Here is a 23,242-nt window from a genome sequence, read left to right on the forward strand (position 1 = left end):
TTTATGTATTTCTTTATCTCTTGAGTTCCCTTTATTTATACAAGCGATGCAAGAAAAAAAAAAGATTACTGAAAGAATAACAAACTATTGATGATGATGATGATGATGATGATATTATTATTGAATTAGATATACATGGTTAATTAATATTTGGAGAAAAAATAGATACATATTCAAAAAGGGGGTTAAGAGAACACATTACTTATAAAGTTAGTTTTTCACCAGCAGCTTTCTTAGCTTCACCGTACTTCTTGACTCTAATTGCTTGGATAGCAATGAAACCAGTAGTATCGGTTGGTTCGAAACCTGTTAGTTCATCCATGGAGGATTCAGTGGCATCGTAAAGCTTTTCAGTGTTAGAGTATCTTCCTAGAACGAAGACGTTACCCTTGTATAGAGACAATCTAACGGAACCGTTAACATGCTCTTGAGATGGAGCAATCATTGATCTGATGTATTCACATTCTGGTGTGAAGTAAGAACCGTTGTAAAGCAATCTAGAGTAGTTTGGTGTAACAAAGGAATCTCTCAATTGACGGACTTCCTTGTCTAGAACTAGACCTTCTAGATCGACATGAGCACGTCTTAAGACAGTCAATGGAGCTTGTTCGTAACAACCTCTAGACTTCAAGTTAATGTAACGATCTTCAACAATATCGATTCTACCGACACCGTTAGCTCTGGCCAAAGCAGAGACCTCTAAGAAGATATCTAATGGAGCAGTGACAGTTTTGTTGTTGTAAGTCAATTTGACAGGTAGACCCTTTTCGAAGTCCAATTGTAATTCTTGTGGCTTGTCTGGAGCATCTAGTGGGTCGACGATCAACTTCCACATGTCCTTTGGTGGAGTAGTGTTTGGATCTTCAAGGATACCAGCTTCGTAAGAGATATGAGCTTGGTTTTCATCAGTGGACCATGGCTTAGCCTTAGTTTGTGCGACTGGAATACCCTTTTCAGCAGCGTAATCCAAAAGATCCTTTCTACCAGCGAATCTTTCGAAGAATTCTGGTAATCTCCATGGAGCAATGACCTTAACATCAGGTTTCAAAGCGTAGAAACCTAGTTCGAATCTAATTTGATCATTACCTTTACCAGTACAACCGTGAGAAACAGCGAAACAACCTTCTTGTTCAGCGACTTGGATTTGAGCCTTAGCAATAACTGGTCTAGCCAAAGAAGTACCTAGCAAGTAAACGTCTTCGTAGACTGCATTGACTTGAACAGCTGGAAATAGGATATCCTTGACGAATTCTTCACGACAATCGACAGAGATAAACTTAGTAGCACCGATTTTCAAAGCCTTTTCTTCAGCAGCTTTGAAATCTTCTTCTTGACCGACATTAGCAAGGAAGGCAATGACTTCGTAACCTTGTTCCAATAACCAGGCTAGAATGATGGAGGTATCCAAACCACCAGAGTAAGCTAGACAAACTTTTCCTTTAGACATTGTGTATAATTGATATGAGATGAGATGTGATTGAGATGTGATTAAGATACGATCTGACGATGTAAATATGTGACGATGACGATGACGATGATGATGACGATCTGTTGTCTGACTCAATCTTTAGAACTGAGACAAGAAATATGTAATAAGAAATAAGGTGATAATAGAAAGAGCTTAGAAAAGGGAGAGATGAGGGAAGGGGAAAGAAACTGAAAAATTATTATTTAATCCAATCTCTCATAGAGTATTTATACTTTTTCATGAGTGTTAAGTGACAAAAGAAGCGAGCAACCCACGAAAAGTGTGACCGTTAAGTGAAAGTGCTGGCGCGGCACAGAGTTATAAAACGAAAAACAGCAGGTAGTATGCGGTGTGTGGGTGAGTGACACATACTGCGATAACGGGCAGGTATGCGGTGTCCGGGTGTCGGATATAGTTGTCCTGCGATAGGGCAGATAACGTGAGTCACACAGAAAGGGGAAGGAGAGAGGGAACTGATCGGTCACGTGCACCCACGTGACCGGTTTTCTTTGTTTCTTTTCTCTTTTAAAACATAGACCTAAATTTAGACCTAGGGTTATCCACTAAACCCTAGGTCTATGATTCATACGAAGCTACTTCACGACTCAGTGAGTTTAAACTGATAAGGAAAAGGATCAAGTTAGAACTTTGAATAATCCTGGTTTGTCTTCTTCATTGGGGACGATGGAGGAGGTGAATGGCAGTTTGTACTTTCCTGCTTCTATCCAAAATAAAGGACTGTTATATAATTACGCTGCAGCGTTAAAGATATCTTAATTAAACGTATCATTAATCTTTATGTTTATGCTATTGCAAAAATGTAGCTTTATGTAATATACAGAGAGAGGTCTATGGATGTAGGAGAGAGAGAGAGAGAGAGAGAGAGAGAGAGATAAAAAAACAGAATTTAGGTGTTCTTTAGTGGTTTTTGTTCGTAATAGGAAATAAAAATAGAATAAAAGAGAGAGAGAGAGAGAGGGAAAAGGGGACACACAAAAAAAGATGATTATGAGCGTACTGTAGTGGTAGCTGCAGATGGTTCTTCTTCATCGTCTTCTTCAACTTCAAATGGTTCTAATTCATCAATCATTTCAGGGATTTGCTCCATAGGCATCTTGTTATAAACAATTTGAAAGACTGCTTCAAACAATGGGAAATCTTCTGTCAATTCACATGTAGCTAACCATTCATGAACTTCTTTGCATGTAATTACACCTTGTGCAGATTGACCATTCAATAATTCCTTTTCAGCTTCAAATGCATCGACATGTTTTGTAGCCATATATTTTGCTACTTTAACATTTCTACCACCTGAACATGTAGTAATCAAATCTGCTACACCGGCAGATTCTTGATAATAAGTTTCAACACGAGATTCTGGGAAAAACATTTGACCAAATTTAATAATTTCACCAAGTCCCACTCTTTGAATAGCTGCAGCTGCATTATTACCCCATCCAAGCCCTTCAACGAAACCACATGCCAAAGCAACAACATTCTTTAAAGCACCCGCAATAGAAATACCTGCAACATCATCAATAACATTCACATGGAAATATGGTCTATGGAATAGCATCTTTAATACTTTATGATCAACATCTAACCCTTCCCCCTTAAAATCCTCGGGTAATTGATAAGCCACTGTAGTTTCTGACCAATGTTCTTTAGCGACTTCTGGAGCTAAATTAGCACCCGAAAGAGCACCACATTGAATATCCAATTCATCCTTAATATATGAGGATAATAATTGAACACCTTTAGCACCAACTTCAAAACCTTTTAAACATGAAATGGCCCTTACATCTTTGGAAATATTACCCTTTAATTGTGATACAATCTTTGGTAAAAATTGATGAGGTACATTAAATACAAGAATATCTGCACCTTTAACAGAATCTAATAAAGATGGATTTGCAATTAAATTATGTGGTAAATCAATTCCTGGTAAATATTTAACATTTTGATGTTTTGTATTAATAATTTCTGTTAATTTTTCACCATTAATATTTTCCTCAAATACCCACATATGAACATCTTTAGCAAAAAGATGTGGATTTTGTACAGTATTTTCAGCAACAACTTTAGCAATAGTTGTCCCCCAGTTACCAGAACCAATGACTGTCACTTTAAAAGGTTGACGATGCATATGAATAATGGATTGTGTAGATTCCACTCTTTTAAATGGATGTACATGTGTTGTAGACATCTTGAAAACTTTTGTATTGTTGTTGTTATATAATAATTTCAAGCGTCTCCTTTGGATGTAGGATTTATAATCAAATGAATAACAACGAGTTATGACTCTTTGACAAAATAGTCGTTGTGGTATCAAGAACATTTAAATAAAATATTTTACAACTTAAGAAATGAAATAAAAATAAGAGATGAAAAAGAAAGAATATATTAATCAAAAAGGAGATGAGATTAGATTGTCTTTTAAAAATTTGGCAAAAAAAAAAATAATAAAATCAAACAACTAAAAAAGAAATCATTAATAATACTTGCCTCCTAATAATATAATCATTGTCTAAAGCAATAAAAGAAAACTCCTTAATATTTCACACTTTTCATCAATATATATAACATAAATGATGATGATGATGATGATGATATAACTGTATGCTTGGAGAGGAGAGCGGGAGGAGGAAACGTGATGCGAGGGGACGGAGGGAATTCCAAAATATACATTAGATAGAAGCTCTTTGTTTAAGTGAAGGAAAAGATTACATTATTTCATTTCTCCGCATGCTCTCTTTGTCTTCTTTTGAAGAGCGAACAAATAAATGTATTATTGTTTTTGGCTAATTTAGCCTGGTCAGGTGAGAGAACGTTGGATCCATCTAGTTAATATTCTGCTGCCTTAACCCTCTTTTCTCTGTCTCCCTAACATTTCCACTAAATTCTGTACCAATTCGTGACGGTTACTTTGTTCTTTCCTTTTTCTAAACCGGATAACCAACCCTCTGCTGCTGCCGTTGTTATTTTTTCTTCTCAACAGAGAGGGAATTTTATTTTATTATATTTTATTTTGCTCCCTCATAGTGCAAATGGTGCTTCAAAAAAAACAAAAAACAACCGGACAGAATCAAATAATCTTGCATTCTCAAATGAGGGTTTAGGGTATGAAGAAGTTAGGGTTAAAGGGCTTCTTTTTATAGAGACACACATACATGACTTGGAAATCCATAATAACCAATAGAGCTAGAGAACCCTTAAAAATACTGAAATGTGTTCAAACGTTGGAATAAAGAGAAGTGAATTAGTAATCTTGAGAAAAGTTTAATTAAATCTGTTTAACTTCACGAAATTAAATGAGCGTAGTTCTTACTTGATAATAATTAATGTAATGGAATACAATATATTTGCAACCCTTAAATTTGTATTAGTTAATTCTTATTCCAAAAGAACTAACATTGAAGTATAAGTTTCTTCCTTTTATCTCCCCTTTTTATGATCTTGCAGATATGAAAAACACATATATAGAAAAAAGGTGCCGATATTTAGATATATATGTTTTTCATTTTGCCCGGCGGCTAAACCTTGCTAATATATATATGCATTCCTTTGTTTTGAGTACCAACTCCACAAAATAATACAACCAAATAAGAGAGAGAGATGAAACCTGAAAACATCCTATATTATACAGTTTCACATACTGTTCCACAATTAGGACTGTTTCTGGTAGGGCAATATATTATATTTTACCTGGTATCATTACTCATATACAAATTATCTCAATCATTACAAGAAGTATTGACTAATAATAGCCGGTTACCATTTATAACCGGGTTTCTCAATCGGCTCGTTCAAGATTTAACAGATTATCTAGTGTACACTGTACTCTATATGTTACAATATAGTCCTCCAACTCGCAAGACACTTTATTCCTTACTGTTTAACGCGATGTATTACTCAACTCACTAAATATTCCTTATATTGCTATCAATATACACACGTGTATATATATATGTGTGTGTGGCTATAATACCAACCCTAATAAGTTGGTAAGACTAAACCCTATAAAGGATCGTGAAACGCATTCTTTTTCCTCCTGCCAGAATTTTGTCACTCAAAGCAAGAAGCGGAGACGGCTTCCTTTCATTTCATTCACAGAAACAGAAAATGAAAAATTGACGCACCCCGGTGTCTGGGTGTCCGGTTTCTCGAGAATACAAACTGTTAGAATAATTAATATAGATGATCTATATATTTGTGTTTCCATTATCTCTCTTTCTTTACTGGCAGTTCCGATTATTTATTTTACTTATAGATTTATTATATATACCACTATTCGTTGCTCAAGTAGTAACAGCCTCACTGAACTAAGCCTTTGGTTTGATTGAGTCTTCCTTTTGATAAAAATTTGATCGATGACACGTCAATGAGGAAATCAAATTAAGTAATAAAACATCTTGTTTTTATTTTTATATCATACGTAAAATAGTTGTGAAAATTTGATATTATGATTTAGTAATGATTTAATATTATACATGTACAGAAAAGCTTTTCTTTTTTACTTTTTACTCATTTTCAATATCCATGTTCGAATAACATAGAAATGGATTCCCCATTATGAATACGACGAATGGCTTCTCCGAATACACGAGATACATCTATGATATCTACACGATCATTACCTAGATGCTCAACAGTTTGTTGTTGTGGAACAGTATTTGCAACAACTAATTGATCGATCTCTGATGCAGCAATACGTTCTAATGCATCACCACTAAATAACCCATGTGTAATCAAAGCATACACTTTAGTGGCACCTTGTTCCTTTAATAATCTAGCAGCTCTTGTAATAGTATACGAAGTATCCACTAAATCATCAACCACTATACATACTTTATTACGAACATCCCCGACTAACATAGTAGTTTGCACAAATTTGGAGGATTCTGAATTAATAGAACTAACAGATGAACTGCTTGAACTACGTCTTAAATTAGTAATCGGTTGTGACACTAATGGTCTGTTGGAGACAGGTAATGTACCACCACTGGTTAATGTAGCATCAGGTGGACCTTTCAATAATTGCGATCTACGTTCTTTATGAATTAAAGCAAATGATAATTCTAAAGCATCTGCAATTGCAGTGGCACGTTTTGCACCACCTGCATCTGGAGAAACAATCACAGCATCTTCATAATTTGGAATATTATGTTGAATATAATTCTGTGCTAATGGCTTACAATATAAATTATCCACAGGAATATCAAAAAACCCAGGATATTGACGATCATGAAGATCCATGGTAATAACATGATCTGCACCTGCCTCGGTCAATAGATTGGCAATCAAAGTACCAGCTTGTACTACCCATAGTTTATAACCTGCGTTTTGTGCATTAAACAAATCTTCAGCATCACCGTTAGTATGACTGTTTTGTAATTTTGAACCTGGAATCATTGGGATTCTAGAGAATGACTTTGAAGATGTTAGTTCAGGTGCACGAACTGGTTGAGGACTCTCAAGATTAATCGTAGATCTAATGACACTGTTCAAACTTTTGAAAGAAGAATCGGCACCTGGTCTTCTAGTAGTCAATTTGGCTTCACCTTCCTTTTGAGGTCTATGGATCACTGGAGCACCCTTTGCTGTGTATGGAATATCTGGTTGTCTAGAGTAACAGAAATATGGCATCACAGCAGTGACACGAGATGCAGATGCACTCTTACAAGCACTAATCAAGATCAATAATTGCATGAATGCATCATTGACTTGACCACACCCACTTTGAATCACATAAACATCCTTTTCACGTACAGACTCATTGATACTGATACTTGTCTCACCATTAGAGAATTTACCTAAATGAACCTCTGAGGCCTTGATATTTAGGTTGTCGCAAATCTTCGAAACCAAATCAGGGTGGGAATCACCACCAAACACTACGATGTTACTCATTACCCTTAACAGATTCTTTTGTAGTCACTGGTCTATCTTAATCGTATATTGTTTCAATGGTTAGTCTTGCTCTCTCTACCTCTGCTCATCGCAAATTTCTTATAATTTATTGAAATTTTAACAACTAAAAGAAGAAAAAAAAAAGTTTTTTTTCAGTTGAAAAACTGCGAAAAAAATCTGGGAATCACGTGGCTCATTGGCCAAAAATATGACACAAATATATCGGTAATGGTATGGAAATACCTTGGTTTCTTAAATCATTATTTAATCATATTACATTATTCGAAAGGTCATCCCAAGCTGAAGAAGACATAGTAGAGTTAGATCTTGATTTGTTCATTAGATTTAGCGGCATGTAGAGAGATGTAGTTGTAGCTTGAGTTCTAATGTCAAAATAAAGCAAAAGATATTATTCTTTTCTATTTAATTGTGAGTGGTTTGTTATTATTATATAAGACTTACAAAACGAATTGGATCTAACTTAGAAGATGAGTTTAGAATTCCATGTCTTGATATATTATTTATTTCCTTGTAATTCTGTTTCGCTTATTACCTAAAAGATTATTAACTAATGAAGTATTTAATCATTATTAGGACTTCTGAGATATCTCATGCTCACATAATTTCTCTGACATTCCAAAATAGGAGTTTTTTCAGTATATCAATTATGGATGTCTGAATTGTCGTGTTTCTATACGGACATTCGAAGTCACTCTTTTGAAAGAAGATTATGTTTTTCAAAGCAAGAAAAAATGAGACGGTTACTTTCATATTATATATCAAACGTATACAACTTCAAAAATACTAATTTCCTTTATAAAGAGCACTTACAGAGAACGAAAAAAGGTCTGATGTGCCAGCTATTTTCATATCCTTCTTCCTTTCTAGTTATAGCGTATATATATTTTCAATTAGTTACTGGAGTAATGCTTTTTTTGATCAGACAATTATTAAAAGTTGAAATACATTCCATTTCAGTAAATCTAAATATCAAACGGGTCAACCCTAACTGTAACCACAAACACCATTGAACTCTTGGTTTTCTCAAAGACCATCGTAATGAAACACTAATACAAACGAAACTACCACTGAAAACAATATAAACCACTCAGCGAAACAATAATTTTTCATAAAGAGTGTGGTATTTGGGTAATCACCAAACACATCATCGGTTGTTACTGAGTGCGAATTATCTACCCGTTCAGCACTGTTGTTGTTACCTGTTTCCATAAGTAGAAGCAACAAAACGCAACTGCTGCGTTTCACGGCCCCCAATCATTCCTCTCGAGACAGCCATTTTGCAGCCAAAAGAAAAATGTGATGGCTACAAATAAATATAAATTACCTCGACCTCCTCCTACCGTGGGATTCTCTTCTCTCTTGGTTGAGGACTGACCACTTACCGTATATGGCAAATGAATAATAGTGTCTCATTCTCGCTTGTACAGCATTTCCACCGGCGAAGCGAGCAGTTGCTCGTCGTTCATTTTTGTTTTTCTTTGGCTCAAGGGGGAAGGGATGAGCTGCTGCTGGTGCTGCTGGGTAGTGCTGCTGATGACATAAATTCCTCTAGTTTGATTATATTATCAAATAAGAATACGATAAGAGGGATGGCTCAAAATATACAATACAAGAACATACTGCCTGTTGTTGCAGAACACCTTTTAGGAACAACAACGATTCTACGGTTCCGGGATGCATCAATCCAGGCTACTCCCTGTTTTCACATAGTTGTGATCTTCTGATTTTACATCCCTTCAATGTCTCAAGACTGTAAACTTACTTGATACTATATATATATATATAAATGGTGTCGTTCCTCTAAGTAAAAAATAATTGTTTCTATAATTGGCAACCTCCCCACTACGAAACTAAACATCTACAAAGATGAAAAATTCAATATTATTCCTATTAGTTTCAATACTCTCCACAATTGTCACAGCTGCTGATACTTCAGGTACCTCAGGTAAGATTCAATTTTCTGGAGTCGGTTACGATTTTACCTACAAACCAATTAGTAAGATCAATAACAATGATAAAAATTGTTCTTGTGAAATTTCAGACAAAGAGGAATGGTTCACTGGTACAAACGCTCCATTCTCTGAATATTTAGCTGTTCATATAAGAGGTCCAATAAAATTATCTAAATTCGCTTATTATACTTCACATCATTTCTCAATTGACGATAACTCTTCTACTAATTGGAATCGTTCTGCTTTATTCGATAATACAAAGGATTTTGTAGTGATGGATAATATCACTTTTCTAGGTCATCAAGGTAAGGATTCTAATTGTTTAGGGAAAGCTTTAACTTATGTGGGAGAAGATGCTATAACACCACAGAAGACAAATACTGCACCTAGTAAATATATGCAAGATTTGTCAAATGTAGAATATATTATGTATTCTAACATATCATGTCCTAAATCTAGTGTCAATGGTGGATGTGGTGTTTACCGTAGTGGTATTCCTGCATTCTATGGGTTTGGTGGTGTCACCAAAATGTTTTTATTTGAGTTTTCTATGCCAAATGATTTAGAGGGTAGCAATCACACATCATATTACAATGCTCCAAATATTTGGTTAAGTAGTGATTCACAACCAAGAGTCACAAGTGAATCTGATTATCAAGGTTACTGTTCCTGTGTTTTCCAAGGATGTGGCGAAATTCAAGTCTTTTCAGCCAATGCTACCAAGATGAATTCTTCCATTGCTACACTTCAAGGTTTAAACGGTACCAGTTCTGACAACTTTTACTCCATGTTCTCTAATATGTACGGTCATGGATCCTTTGATAGACCAATTAATACTACTGCAACTGGTGGTATCCTTTTTGATTCTGAAGGGAATATCGTGACGTTCATATCCTCAGATATTACCTTTGATGAGGAATTGACTGCAAGTTCAATTAACGCTATATTAGCAAACATCCCTGAATTAGGCGCAACAAAACAATTGAAGGCTGGCGTTAAGAGTGCTCCAACCTCTACGGCAAGTCGTAATAGTGCTAATTTAACACCCTCCAAGGTAAATGATTGGATGTATATTTTTACAATTGCAACCACTTTACTACATTATATAATGTGGTAATAATAGTAAAATACATTTATGTATATATATTTCGATGTATTTATTACATAATTAAAACCTATTCAAGTTAACTGTTAGATTAAAAGCTGAAGGGGGTTTTCTGTAAGGTCAAGAATCTAGATTGGTCCCTCGTACAGGACAATTGTTTAAAGTAAGCATCATCAGTCTTAACAAAAAAAACAAAGATCAATCAAAAGTAATCGTCTTGAATATACGATGTTCAATGGTGTATTAGAGTTATGATTGTTGTAAACTAGGGCCTGCGAAACATATTAAGTTCTTATTGCTCTGACCTCATTTTTCCCTTGAATATATGCCGATCGTTACGACGATTTTTTTTCATTTGGGCATCTATCTCATCCCTTGACCTTTATAATAAGAATTGAAATATATTTGAGAGGGATGAAGACAACAAGGGATACACACTATTCAATTACTTCAGGAACTATTCCCATTTCCTAGTTTATATAAAAATAGAATTTTTTTATTGAAAATTATTGGTTTCAGTTCCATTTCAAATCAAGTAGACAGCCATCACATAAAATAAACACTAATAATGAACAAAATCACAATTATCTTTTCACCATATCATGTAGGAGAACGTGACTTCCGTGTAGGTAATGGTCCAAAAAGAATTCTTGGTTTTGGTATCGTTGATGTCCTTGAAAAATTAGGGTATGAAGTGGATATTGTAGAAATACCAAGAGTCGATGAATATGAAGGAGAAATTGGGAAAAGTTTTGAAATTTTGAACAGAACCTCAGTAATAGTGAAAAATGCAATAGCTAATGGTACTTTCCCATTGATATTATCAGGTAATTGTATGGCTACCGCAGCTGTTGCATGTGGTTTAAGAGAAGAAAACCTTGGATTTATATATTTTGACGCACATGATGACTTAGATTCTCCAGATGTAAACACTAATGGCTATTTAGATGCCATGGGCCTGTCCATGTTACGTGGTGAAAGTTGGAAAGCTCATATGTCTAAAGTTCCCTATTTCAAGCCTTTAACTTTTGATAAGTTTCTTTATTGTGGTCTACGTGCTTGTGATGAAATTCAAAAACAACGTGTGAAGGAAGCTAATATGGACATTATTTGGGGTGACGAAACTAAAAAAGTGGATTTCATAAAGGAAGTAAAAACTCAACTGCAAAAGAGAGATTATAGTCCAGCTGTGGTTCATTTAGATCTGGATTGTTTGGATGCTGCTTATGGTAAAGTTAATGATTTCCCATCCGAAGGTGGACTGTATGAAAATGAACTCTTAGAGTGTATGGGTATGGTTCCAGAGTATTCAACACCACGTTCTTTAACTATTTGTTCATTTGATCCAGATTGTGGTGATGGTGATAAAATAGCTCAGATTGCTGTGGAGGCTGTTAAAAGATTCTTCACCAGTTTAAGTAAGAAGAAGTGAACATCTGAATCTTTTAGAAACCTGACGTTTATAATTTAGGAGTAGATGAACATTAACAGTCATGATGTGATTTCTTCTTGTTCCACTTCTACTTGTTACATACAGAATTTTCCATATATTTTTAGACTGATTATTATTTATTACTTATTTAAGAATATATTAAACTATATTAAAGTATCAAACTATCAAAATTACTAACTCATGAATAGAGACACTTGATAACCATCAGATTCCAAGGCCAAGCTATATTAATATATTTGTTTATCTGTTTGCCTGTTCATTGTCTTAAATCTCTATAAAACTCCTAACGAGTTCTAACGAGTTCTAACGTATCGCTACATAATGCGACCGGCCCCAATCTTCACTTCACAATAATTTTTCACTTTTAAGAATTGTTGATATATAAATAAATAGATAAATAGACTAGAATAATCCTGTGATTCTGGAAACAAACGCAAAGAACGCTAGTTGATATAATTAGGAAACCAGCTATTAGAGAATGCTCAGTGCAGTATTGATATATACTCCTCGTGGGGAGCTTGTAGTTTCAAAGTTTTATAAAGGATCAATAAAGAGATCAATTGCAGATATATTTAGGATCCAAATAATCAATAGTCTCGATGTGAGATCACCGATTCTTACTTTGGGTTCCACTACATTTCATTATATTCGTTCAACTAATAATATGTGGTTAGTGACAGTGAACAGAAATAATACCAATTCGGCAAGAATATGGGAATTCTTATACAGTTTGAACTCTATTCTGACGATGTATGCTATTGATAATAGTGAATCCCTAAAGGAACAGTTCATGATTGCCTATGAGGCACTAGGGATCATGCTATTGGAGACTGGTATTATAGTAGAAACAGAATTGACGTCAGTTGTGAAACAGATGTCCCAGAAACCAGTTAGACCTGAATTAATTACAGAAGGGAGTATTTCATCGCATAAAAATAATAACAGTCACAATAATCATAATAATGCATCTAAAGTTTTCCCAAATTTTTTGAAACCTAATGCTGTAAATAATGTTACAAGAACGCTATCAACTAGTGTTTCTTCAAAGAAGATGAACAAGAATGAAGTGGTCCTATATGTTAATGAAAGAATTAATATCTTAGTCGCGAAAGATGGTTCTATATTAAAATCTTACGTCGATGGTTCTATTGATTTAATGAGTCATCTACAGGGACAACAAATATGCCAGTTTGGAATAAACGATTCAATGGCTGGGAGGGCAATGCCTCGTGGCGCTGAAACTGCGCAATCTGTACCGACATCGGCTGCAACTAGTGTAGAACTAGAGAATTGCAAATTTCACCAATGCGTCGATCTCGATAAATTCGAACAGGAACATATAGTAAGGTTTACACCACCGGAGGGCTCTTTAGAGTTGATGAAATATCATGTGTCTAAGAATCTCAATCTACCATTCAAGATCACTCCTACTGTTACTGTTATGACTTCCCCAAGAGATGGTACAAACTCTTGTGGTGTCGATTTTAGAATCAATCTCAAATCGTTATTTCCTTCAAAGCTATCGGCTACAGATGTTCAGTTGAAGGTGCCTGTACCACTAGGGACTATAGATTGTCAAATTAATGTTACCAATGGTTCTTGTAAATTTGTCCCAGAAGAGAACGTCATGTTATGGAAGTTTAATAAATTCCAAGGTCTAACAGAAAATATGCTGAGCGCATTCACTGTATGCTCAAAGGACACTACAGAACTCTCATTACAACAGTGGTCCAGACCACCGATCTCACTCGAATTTGAATTGTTAATGTTTAGCAATTCTGGCCTTGTAATTCATTTCTTCAATGTTCTTCCATCAAGAGATCCGACTGCATCAATTCGTACAATCAAATGGATTAAATACATCTCGAAATCGGGAGCATATGAGGTCAGATATTGAGATATGTTGTATATATTATATATAAGTACCCTTTTTAAAAATACACATCTTCTGTAACGATAAATGCAAACAAACTATCATTGTTCTCCCAGGGAGCTATCATCATCACCTTTGGGAGAAATGTTTGAACGTTCATAATTTAAAGAAAAAAAATTAATAAATATTCGTAGATTAATGACTCTAGTAAGAGACAGACAAAAGACATCAGGAACAGCCATATGAACTAGTTAAAAGTGTGTGTATCTTGAAATTGAGGTCTCAGACAACTTCTCTTTAAAGAATGAACAGTGACACTGTGCAAGAACGATTTGCTAACTGGCTTTTAGTACATCGTATCGCCTACAAAGTGTCAATCACTGATTCGTTGCCATACGATGCTGACATGTACACAGAGATAAATGATCTCAACAATGTTGGAGTTTACCAGAAAAAGAAGATAAGGCATTATTATTTAGACAAAAGGTTTCCTGATCCCACATGCTTCCTTCCATCCGCTGCATTTTACCGAATTAAGGCCTTTTATAATGATCTGGAAACATTCTCAATAAATAAGGACCTAACAGTAACAACCGATCATGGTGAACCGTTACTGGAATACATCCGAACTGAAGGTATGGGTGATTTTGAACCAGTGTGGTCTGATACAAGAATACAGGACCCAGCAACCATGTTCTTACCTAATAATCAAAAACTAGTTGTTGAGAAAGTTGAACGTCATAATATACCATACAGATTATCCGATTCAAGGACCCCATTACTCAATTTTAATAATAATTTGTTATGTACATATGGGGAATGGGTTATTGTAGTAGTTGGTTCCAAAATTCTTAGGTTTAAGATGGATGATGATATTGACGGAGATGTCACGGAGACTAATAAATCATTTGATTTGTTTGATCTATTATCTTTAGATCTTCCATCTGGTATCTCAGTTGGAGACTTCATAGAACATGATATTTTCACAAAAACAGACTTGCTACGTGTAAATTTTATGAAGGTTTGTAAATTTCAATCGCTGGATGTTCTTTGCTTTTGTACAGAAGTTGGCATCGTAATTATTATCGACTTGCCACATTGGATACTACACAGCAGTGACTTATTGGTAACGTGTGGCTATAAAGTTTGCGAGGATGCTACTCCTTATTCTAAATACGCAGCCCTCCCGATTGCCATACTGGATGTGACGCATGGTGCTTGGAGTTTAGATATTATCCAATTAAGTTCAGAAGTATCTATTGTAGCGATTGGTCATAATGGTCCCGGGATATCTATCTTTAGATTTGAAGGTGCATATGTAGAAAGCTCAGGTACTTTATCGACACCGCATAATGTTCCTTGCCTTAATTTTATACAAGACTCGCTAGATTTGCAAGGGTATGTCACATTAACGTATGTTACTGTGAAAGGTTCTATCAGTGTAATAAAGGTCAGATTCACCCAAGAAAAGCTGGATGTGATTCATTTGGATACGCAACTGGTTGATGAAATGGTTTGGACTGTAACTCCATTAAGGAGATCTGATTTCTTGCCCGTACCGACGTTTGAATTGTTAAATCTGAACTTCAAAGAATTTTTTAAACAGTCCATCCTTTCATCAGTAATAATGGATACAATGGTTTTAAATGGGGAGTTACCAAATCCTAGTATATCTAATCGCTTAGGTCCTGGGACATTAACAACTCAGATCCCAGTTCCGACTTCGAATTTAACATGGAGATGTATCGGCGGAATGCCAGATACACATGTAAACTTAAGATTTACCACATTTGATATATATGGACAAATAGACTCTGCAACATTGATAAAGGGTGATCATGAGGGGTTTGATTGGTTGGTATTAAACGAACGTACTGAGCTAAGATCAAAAGAACGTGTAGAATTGGATGAGAGAATTAACCCCATCAATCACTATTATTTAGGAAATACTTCAAAAGAAAGTTGTAATTGTTTCAGTGGGACTGATACTCAAAGATATGAAAAACTATGGAATGGTGGCTTCTTAATCAAACCTTGCTCAAGACCTAAGTCTAGCTCTAGTACCGCCCTCAGTTTAAGGTCAGAGACACCCATAAACAATACTAATTTTAAATTTGCATATTTTCCTTTCCAAGCAGAGGAAGATGATTTGGAGAGCTACTATCCTCAAAGAAAATTTAAAGATATGACATATGAATGGAAAGTTAGGAGACAGAATAGCCGGCATGAGTGGTCAGTATTTCACAGGTTAGATGATCCCACAGTTAAGAAGCCTGCTGAACCTGCAATGGCACAAAAAACGTTATCACCCTTTTCGTTAGGTATGGAGCCCCTTTCTAGGAAAGGATTCGATAATGATGGTGCATTGGCAAGTAAAGAAAGGTCAGTTTCTATTAGCAACGAATATATGGACGCAGCTCCGTTTAGGACAACAATTTCTGCTGGCACCACTGACAGCCATTTTGATAACAATGAAGATAATGGCTTGAATCGTAGATTAGAGTATGCCCATGAGCAACAAGGTCAATGGTTTCTTCATAACCACGTCTCTAAAGTAAGAAAATTAATGAAATATATGAATTTGAAAAAGGAAGATCTAGTAACACAAGAAAATAATGAGAAAAAAGTGATTGATTCAATAGACGATAACGATATATTATTAGTTACCACAGAATCACGTATACTTTTAATGAAATTGTTTCCATTAATAATAACATCCTTCACAATGGACGAAATTTTCCCACTTGAGGACGTTACTGTATGCATTCCCCATTCATTCATGGACTCCATTAATAGGATCAATTTTGTCTGTTTTATTAAGGAACTGAATTGTATTGTTGCGGCTTCCCAATTAGGCCTAGTATCATTATTAAGATTAACAGAATACAAAGGTATCCTGTCATTTAGACAAGAATATATACTAGGGTGGCAATCACAAGACCCACAGCGGCCAATTGATGATAGAGATGAATGTATCAAGGATACTATGAAAGGTCGTCATGGAGACGGTATTACTTGTGGAGTTGATGATGTTGCGTTCCGGTTATTTAATATTATCGGTATGGATTATACTTATAAGCCTTATGATAGAAGAAACAAAACTGGTGGTTATGCTATCTTATTTTTGAATTCTCATGGAGAACTGCATCGGTACAAAATATCACCAGGAGATTCTCGTTATCATGTATGATAATATTTCTTGTTATATTCGGTTTTCTTTTTAGTTATTTATTTATTTTTGATTCAGTAGTAATCGTACTTTGGGGAAGTTTTCGCTAGAAAAAGTTTGCTATATATCTATATATATTAATAATATAACAAAATGATATCTAGATCGAGTGTCGTTAAGTTCTCATAAAATGAGAGGTTGGTATAGAAGTTACAAGATTACCTTGGACCGAATTTAGCCATAGATTGCGCACCACCTTCTTGCCATTCTTGTTTAGATAGCCACATGTGATCCTTATCAGCCATAATACTAGCTAACACGGCACCACCAATAAACACCATATGCTTTCTTCTTGGAGGATCCTCGATTCTCACTTTGAATTTATCAAGCCTTGAAGGATCATTGTGTAATACTCTGGTGTACCATAGTTGCTTCAATTCTTTTTCTAATCTTGAAGGTAACCCTGGGTACATACTTGAACCACCTGACAAAACAATGGCTTTGTACAAGGAAGATCTCACATCGACATCTGCAGATTGGATGGTGTTGAATAATAATTCTCCTACACCAGCTTGTTCGACATCAACCAAATTTGGTTGGAACAAACATTCAGGAGCCTCAAATCTTTCTTGTCCTACTTTAATAATTCTACCGTCAGGTAATTCATAATCCTCAACCAAAGTTGTAGTCTCACGAGCTAGTTTAGTATCAAGATCTAAATCATACGATACGTAACATACCTTCTCTTTAATTTGGCGCACAGTTTCGAAATCTGCTGTACGATTGAAGGTATACCCACGACGTGACAAAAGATCAATCATGTGTCTGGTGACGTCTCTACCAGCGACGTCAAGTCTTCTGGTCAAGTGATTCAACACAACCGATTCATAAACTGGAACAATATGCGTAACACCATCCCCTGAATCAACAACGACACCAGAGGACAAACCTTGAGCATATAAAGCTAGCACTGCCTGGATCGCCACGTAAACTCCACCAAAATCGTATTTTTCAAACATAACTTCACACATCTTTTCTCTATTTTTCAAAGGGTTCATAGGTGGTTCTGTTAGAAGAATTTTCCCGTTACTAGTAGTTGGTAATTTCATTTGATTATAGAAAGCATAATCCCATAGCAATTCCATATCGGTCCAATTCTTAATGATACCATTCTCCATCGGATATGAAATTTGTAAATATGAACGTACTTCACTAGCCTCATCACCAATCATAATATCCTTTAAGGGGGTATTAGCAATGGCACGTTCTTCAGCTCTTAAAATGGGTCTCCCGACGATGGATGGGAATGTGAAATCAGGGAAGTTCTCTCCGGCTCTACCGATCTTAACAAAACCGGTACCTTGATCTAAAACAATAGGGCTGTGTGGATCCATTCTTAATATTAACAGTCAGGTATCAAAAAGATGCAATGACTATCAATTGACTATCTAATTCTTTCCCAACCTTCTTTTGTTCCCTTTTTACTAAAATCCTAATGAGTAAGTTCTCTCATACTTTTGCCCCTTTTAACAAAGTACGATTTCTTTCTTATTCGGAAACATTTTTCGTACTTCGTTGCAAAATAATGGCAGTCGTTGAAAGTGATATCTACAACAGACCTTGACGTTGCAACTCCAGGAAATCTTCATGAGACAAGACGTTGCCCTCACGGTCCTCTACTTCCTCGACAGAAGTAGTATTGGCTATTGTTATGTTTGTGGTTGTATTGGTTGTCGTATTAGCTAGTGAGTTTTGCAGTTCTTGAGCCTCGTGAATCGTGGCAATACCGTTGAATGTAGCAGATGGTTCAATCCCAAGACAACGTAATCTGTATTGGTGCTTCGGATCATGGAAATGACGTAAGAACTGACGTCTACCTTGGAAGGATTCGTTACCACAAATTTCACATGTGTAGTTAACGTCAAGGCCTTGTAACTTGTACAACCAGAAGGGCATTGGCACACCATCTGGCCCCACGGGCATTCCAAGTGCAGCCGTTGAAGTACTATTTGTACCTTGAGAATCTTCTTCTTCATCATTATCATCATCATCTGGTGTACAGGTAGGTGCATTATAAGTGCTATCAAGTTCTTGAATTTCTTCCATTCGTTCTTGAGCAGTAAATGCTTGTTTTCTTTCAATGAGAGTTTTGGTGCTAGTGAATTCATCACGAAGTAACGATAAATATTTGTGTAATTTATACTCTGCGAATAATTCTTCTGATCTTTTATTCAATTGTTTCAGATGTGGTTTTCCCTTTGTATGGTTTTCAAACACAGCTTCACCTTTGAAATGTTTCGAACAAACAACACAAAATAACCGTGTATCATTGGGGTCCAAAGGTTTGCTTATGTAATCTTTAAAATCATGTTGCAAATGACTGGTTGCTACAGTCTTATCTATAATACAATATTTTCTGTGGAAGAAACCCTCGATGTATAATGATAATTTTTTCACGAAATCCATATATCTGGAGCTCTTACGATCCATGGGTGGTTTCTTTAAATATTCTTCCTTATCCATGAAACATTCAAATTGCGATAAATATTGAAGCAAAGTACATTCTGTATTTTTACTGGCCTGTACCCATTCTGAATGTAAGGGTTCTAAGTCCATATACTCACCATATTGTTCTTCTCGATTGAAGATATCATTGATATGTAAACCTGCTGCTCTAACGGACAAAATAGTAGTGGGTCCCGACTTCATCGCATACTCCTTGGTCTTCGGCTCCAAGTTTGATACCAATTTATCATTCGATTGAATATTATCTATCTGTAATTTCAATTGTTCTAATTTATCTTCATTTGAACTTTCATTTTGTGGTAATTTGGAAATTTTGTTCAATTCACTTAATTTTCTATAATAATCATCTAGAAATAACCTCATTTCATGCATTTGAGCCTGCACTTGTTTCGATGACCTATGAGGCTTGCTAGTCCTGTATATTTTATTACTAACCATTTGTTTTGAAGGTGGTAGATGAACTTTGGTATGACAAAGCGATTGCAATTTATCCAAACTCGAGTAATAAAGCTCTGGATTGCGCTGTAATCTTTGACTTATCGCATCTTCAATAATCTCAAGGTCCTCATTGAGTCCTAATCTCTGCTCCAAGTGTGTCATTGTTCGTTTTACTTGGCGATTTTAACCTTTATGTGGCTTTGTTTCTAATACTTTAAAAGTCAAAAGTTTTTTTTTATTTTTTATTTTAATATACAAATTTTAACTATAAGAAATGCGATGCTATGAATAGAATTATAAATAAAAGAATTATAAAAAGAATCAAACAGAAATGAGCTCAAGTATTTCAATACTTCCTCTTCTTCGATGGACGGGCATTCTTAGCCTGTTTCTTCTCTTGTTGGATACGATCCTTACGGATATCAGCTGTGGATCTTAGTTCGCTTCTTGGAGCTCTTCTACCATTGTAACCCTTGACAGATGCACCTCTCTCAACAGCAGCAGTAACCTTCTTCTTTTGTTTGTGGTAATCGTCTCTGTGCTTATCAGGCATACGTGGGGCCTTCATCTGTTTATGTTTGAATTTACCACGCATTGGGCCGCTATTGTTACTTGTTGGATCAGATAATAGGTTAGATGGTACTGCATCCTCACGAGCTCCGACCTTCAATGGTTTTAATTTACGAGCCTTGGACCAGTCATCGAACTTACCCGATTTGAAACTGGCTGCAATCTTTTGTCCACTCTCACCAATAATATATTTCTTATTGTCAATACCTTGCATATTAACGTACTTCTTACGTTTTTTATCCCATTTAACGGTAGCATTTTGTTTGTGCACTTGAACCTTATCATCATTATTCAAATCATACATTGCATCCGCAGCATCGTTTGTGAACCCACTCGTTAGTTCCAATTGCTTATCTTGAATGACCCCAACAGGAGCATAATGACTCAAGAAGAAGTTAGGATCCTTGTATGATTTACGACTTTTCTTCTCCTGTTGATCCAACAATACATCACCGTCTTCGAATTGGCTTACAGCATCCTGTGAGACTGTATAACCTGCCTCATTTTCCTCACCTCTAAGAATTTCATCTTCAATGTTATGTGTTAACCCTGCAAGTCTTTCCTTCTCTAGCAATTCTTTCCTTTCGGCAGCTCTTCTTCTGATTGGTTCTAATTGTTTCCGTCTTCTCTTCATGAAGATCGACATTTCATCATCTGGGTTTCTAGCAAACTCAAAAACTGTTTCTTTGTTGTGTCTATTTTGCAATTTAGCTAAGAAATCAAGTTTTTCCTTTTCAGGATTCTTACCAAACATGACATTTTGGTCATCCCAACCTGAGCTAATAATCTCTTTACTTCTTTTAACAGACTCTGGTGAGGCAGATGTACGTGTTCTGAAATACAATTGCTCTGCCTTTATTGCTACCCCACGGGCAACTCCCAAATCGAAATTCGATTCTAAGATATTCTTATATAGATCCCCACATCCTTCAAGTTCAAGTCTTGGACATGCACCTAATACAATACGTTTAGTGTATGGGATTGGAGGTGCTTTAAACAACAGTTCTTCTTTACCGTCTTCAACCCATTTCTTCTTCAATATATTAGCGGTAGCATCATACATCTGAGGTAATAGCACTTTTCTACCTAAGAATAATTCCAAATCCAACAAGTATGGCAATTCATTATCGGAAACAATGGAGTAAGCCCAGCCTCGGGAACCAGCTCTAGCAGTTCTACCAACACGATGAACAAAGATCTTGGATGATGAAGGTAAGGAGTAATTGATGACATTAGCTAACAATGGAATATCCACACCTCTAGCGGCAACATCTGTCACAACCAGGATTGGGGTCAATCCAAGTCTGAAATTGTACAGTTGAGCCTTACGTGCATGTTGATCTAAGGTACCATACAGATATGATACCAAGTAACCAGTATCTCTTAGCAATTGAGAGATGTACTCTACATGATGACGTGTTGGTACAAATAAGATTGTAGCCTTTTCTGATGGTAACTCGTTAGCAGATGGCATTCTTTGTTTCTTAAATTTTCTGTACCTCTTGCTATGGTTGTTACCTTTCTTCTCGTTGTCAGAATCATCATCTTCATCATTCATGGCATCAGTGGCCTCTTTAAATTGCTTGATATCCTCAGGGGTAGCAATTGGAATCTTAATAATTTCTTGTAATGTATAAAGTAATGTAGCTTCTCTTTCATCATTCTTAGTGGACAAGAATAACATTTCTAAATCATCTGATATCTTTGATTCCGCATCCAATCTGACCAACACTGGGTTCGTTAGACCAGCTTTGGCGAAATCCACCAATGAACTAGGTAAAGTGGCAGAAAATAATAACGTTTGTCTAGTTGAAGGAAATGCTGCAAGTAATTCATTTAGTTGGTCTTGAAAACCCATTTCGAATAATCTATCAGCTTCATCGAACACAGCGTACTCGATACTTTTCAAGTCCAAGTCCATTTCCACTTTCAAATGTAAGAATCTACCAGGAGTAGCAATGATAACGTCCGGGTTCCCCATCATCATGGAAAATTGGTCCTCTAGGGAGTCACCACCAGTTAACAAAACACCTCTCAATTGAGTTCCCTTAGCAAACTCCTTAAACACGTTGAATGTTTGCATAGCCAGTTCTCTTGATGGTGAAAGGATCACAGCCCTGGAACCAATCTTCCCTGAGTGGGTCTTCAACTTTTCTATCATTGGTAAGACAAAAGCAGCGGTCTTACCAGACCCTGTTCTAGCCATCCCAACAATATCTCTATTCTGTAAGATTAATGGAATAGTTTTCCTTTGAATAGGAGTTGGTTGACGGAACCCTTTACGACCAATATTACCCAGGATAAATTTGGAAAGACCAAATGAGGCAAAACTACCTTTCTTATGCTTTGTAGTTGCGGCATTAGTATTTGTGAAATAACTATTCACATCATCGTCATCGTCACCAGCCTTACTCTCCTCAGTATCAGATAATTCTAGTACAGGGAATGACATATTTTTCTTCTTCTTAACCACCGGAACCTTCTTCTTCGGTTTCTCTTCCTCTTCATTATCACTGTAGTCAATGATATCAGCGACTTCTCCAGATGATTCATCTTCACTTTCACTGCTGGACCCCATTACCAGCTCATTTGCAATATCGGCATCACTGTCACTATCGCTGTCATCTCTAGACCGTTTATAAGTAGTCACTGCAGCCATCGTGATTGTTCTCTTACCTTCCTTTATTATACCTTTGGCAAGTTCCTCACAGATCATCACCATCAGATTCCTCTTCTTTTTAAACTGAAATTTTTCAG

The 23,242-nt window shown here is 35.9% G+C and overlaps 10 protein-coding genes across 10 annotated transcripts; 4 read left to right on the plus strand and 6 right to left on the minus strand.

The window, feature by feature from the left end:
• Positions 1-202: 202 nt before the first annotated feature.
• Positions 203-1,447, minus strand: ARG1 (argininosuccinate synthase; the record flags this gene model as incomplete). The annotated part of the gene is made up of 1 exon (XM_041553103.1): positions 203-1,447. One exon carries the CDS (start codon positions 1,445-1,447, stop codon positions 203-205), a length of 1,245 nt encoding a protein of 414 aa, XP_041409037.1.
• A 1,027-nt stretch (positions 1,448-2,474) lies between these two features.
• On the minus strand, positions 2,475-3,806 carry GPD2 (glycerol-3-phosphate dehydrogenase (NAD(+)) GPD2; the record flags this gene model as incomplete). Its single annotated transcript, XM_041553104.1, has 1 exon — positions 2,475-3,806. The coding sequence occupies one exon, from the start codon at positions 3,804-3,806 to the stop codon at positions 2,475-2,477; it is 1,332 nt and encodes a 443-aa protein (XP_041409038.1).
• Positions 3,807-5,998: 2,192 nt separating this feature from the next.
• Positions 5,999-7,378, minus strand: PRS5 (ribose phosphate diphosphokinase subunit PRS5; the record flags this gene model as incomplete). Its single annotated transcript, XM_041553105.1, has 1 exon — positions 5,999-7,378. The coding sequence occupies one exon, from the start codon at positions 7,376-7,378 to the stop codon at positions 5,999-6,001; it is 1,380 nt and encodes a 459-aa protein (XP_041409039.1).
• A 1,887-nt stretch (positions 7,379-9,265) lies between these two features.
• Positions 9,266-10,468, plus strand: KABA2_13S05236 (uncharacterized protein; the record flags this gene model as incomplete). The annotated part of the gene is made up of 1 exon (XM_041553106.1): positions 9,266-10,468. One exon carries the CDS (start codon positions 9,266-9,268, stop codon positions 10,466-10,468), a length of 1,203 nt encoding a protein of 400 aa, XP_041409040.1.
• A 556-nt stretch (positions 10,469-11,024) lies between these two features.
• Positions 11,025-11,888, plus strand: KABA2_13S05258 (arginase family protein; the record flags this gene model as incomplete). The annotated part of the gene is made up of 1 exon (XM_041553107.1): positions 11,025-11,888. The coding sequence occupies one exon, from the start codon at positions 11,025-11,027 to the stop codon at positions 11,886-11,888; it is 864 nt and encodes a 287-aa protein (XP_041409041.1).
• Positions 11,889-12,387: 499 nt separating this feature from the next.
• Positions 12,388-13,806, plus strand: APM4 (Apm4p; the record flags this gene model as incomplete). The annotated part of the gene is made up of 1 exon (XM_041553108.1): positions 12,388-13,806. The coding sequence occupies one exon, from the start codon at positions 12,388-12,390 to the stop codon at positions 13,804-13,806; it is 1,419 nt and encodes a 472-aa protein (XP_041409042.1).
• A 280-nt stretch (positions 13,807-14,086) lies between these two features.
• Positions 14,087-16,972, plus strand: CRT10 (Crt10p; the record flags this gene model as incomplete). The annotated part of the gene is made up of 1 exon (XM_041553109.1): positions 14,087-16,972. One exon carries the CDS (start codon positions 14,087-14,089, stop codon positions 16,970-16,972), a length of 2,886 nt encoding a protein of 961 aa, XP_041409043.1.
• A 197-nt stretch (positions 16,973-17,169) lies between these two features.
• Positions 17,170-18,345, minus strand: ARP2 (actin-related protein 2; the record flags this gene model as incomplete). Its single annotated transcript, XM_041553110.1, has 1 exon — positions 17,170-18,345. One exon carries the CDS (start codon positions 18,343-18,345, stop codon positions 17,170-17,172), a length of 1,176 nt encoding a protein of 391 aa, XP_041409044.1.
• A 214-nt stretch (positions 18,346-18,559) lies between these two features.
• On the minus strand, positions 18,560-20,077 carry PRP9 (SF3a splicing factor complex subunit PRP9; the record flags this gene model as incomplete). Its single annotated transcript, XM_041553111.1, has 1 exon — positions 18,560-20,077. One exon carries the CDS (start codon positions 20,075-20,077, stop codon positions 18,560-18,562), a length of 1,518 nt encoding a protein of 505 aa, XP_041409045.1.
• A 184-nt stretch (positions 20,078-20,261) lies between these two features.
• On the minus strand, positions 20,262-23,144 carry DBP10 (putative ATP-dependent RNA helicase DBP10; the record flags this gene model as incomplete). Its single annotated transcript, XM_041553112.1, has 1 exon — positions 20,262-23,144. The coding sequence occupies one exon, from the start codon at positions 23,142-23,144 to the stop codon at positions 20,262-20,264; it is 2,883 nt and encodes a 960-aa protein (XP_041409046.1).
• Between the last annotated feature and the right edge of the window lie 98 nt (positions 23,145-23,242).

The sequence above is a fragment of the Maudiozyma barnettii genome (genome assembly GCF_903064755.1).
Source record: "Maudiozyma barnettii strain CLIB 1767 genome assembly, contig: KABA2_13, whole genome shotgun sequence".
In the NCBI taxonomy this organism is placed as follows: domain Eukaryota; kingdom Fungi; phylum Ascomycota; class Saccharomycetes; order Saccharomycetales; family Saccharomycetaceae; genus Maudiozyma; species Maudiozyma barnettii.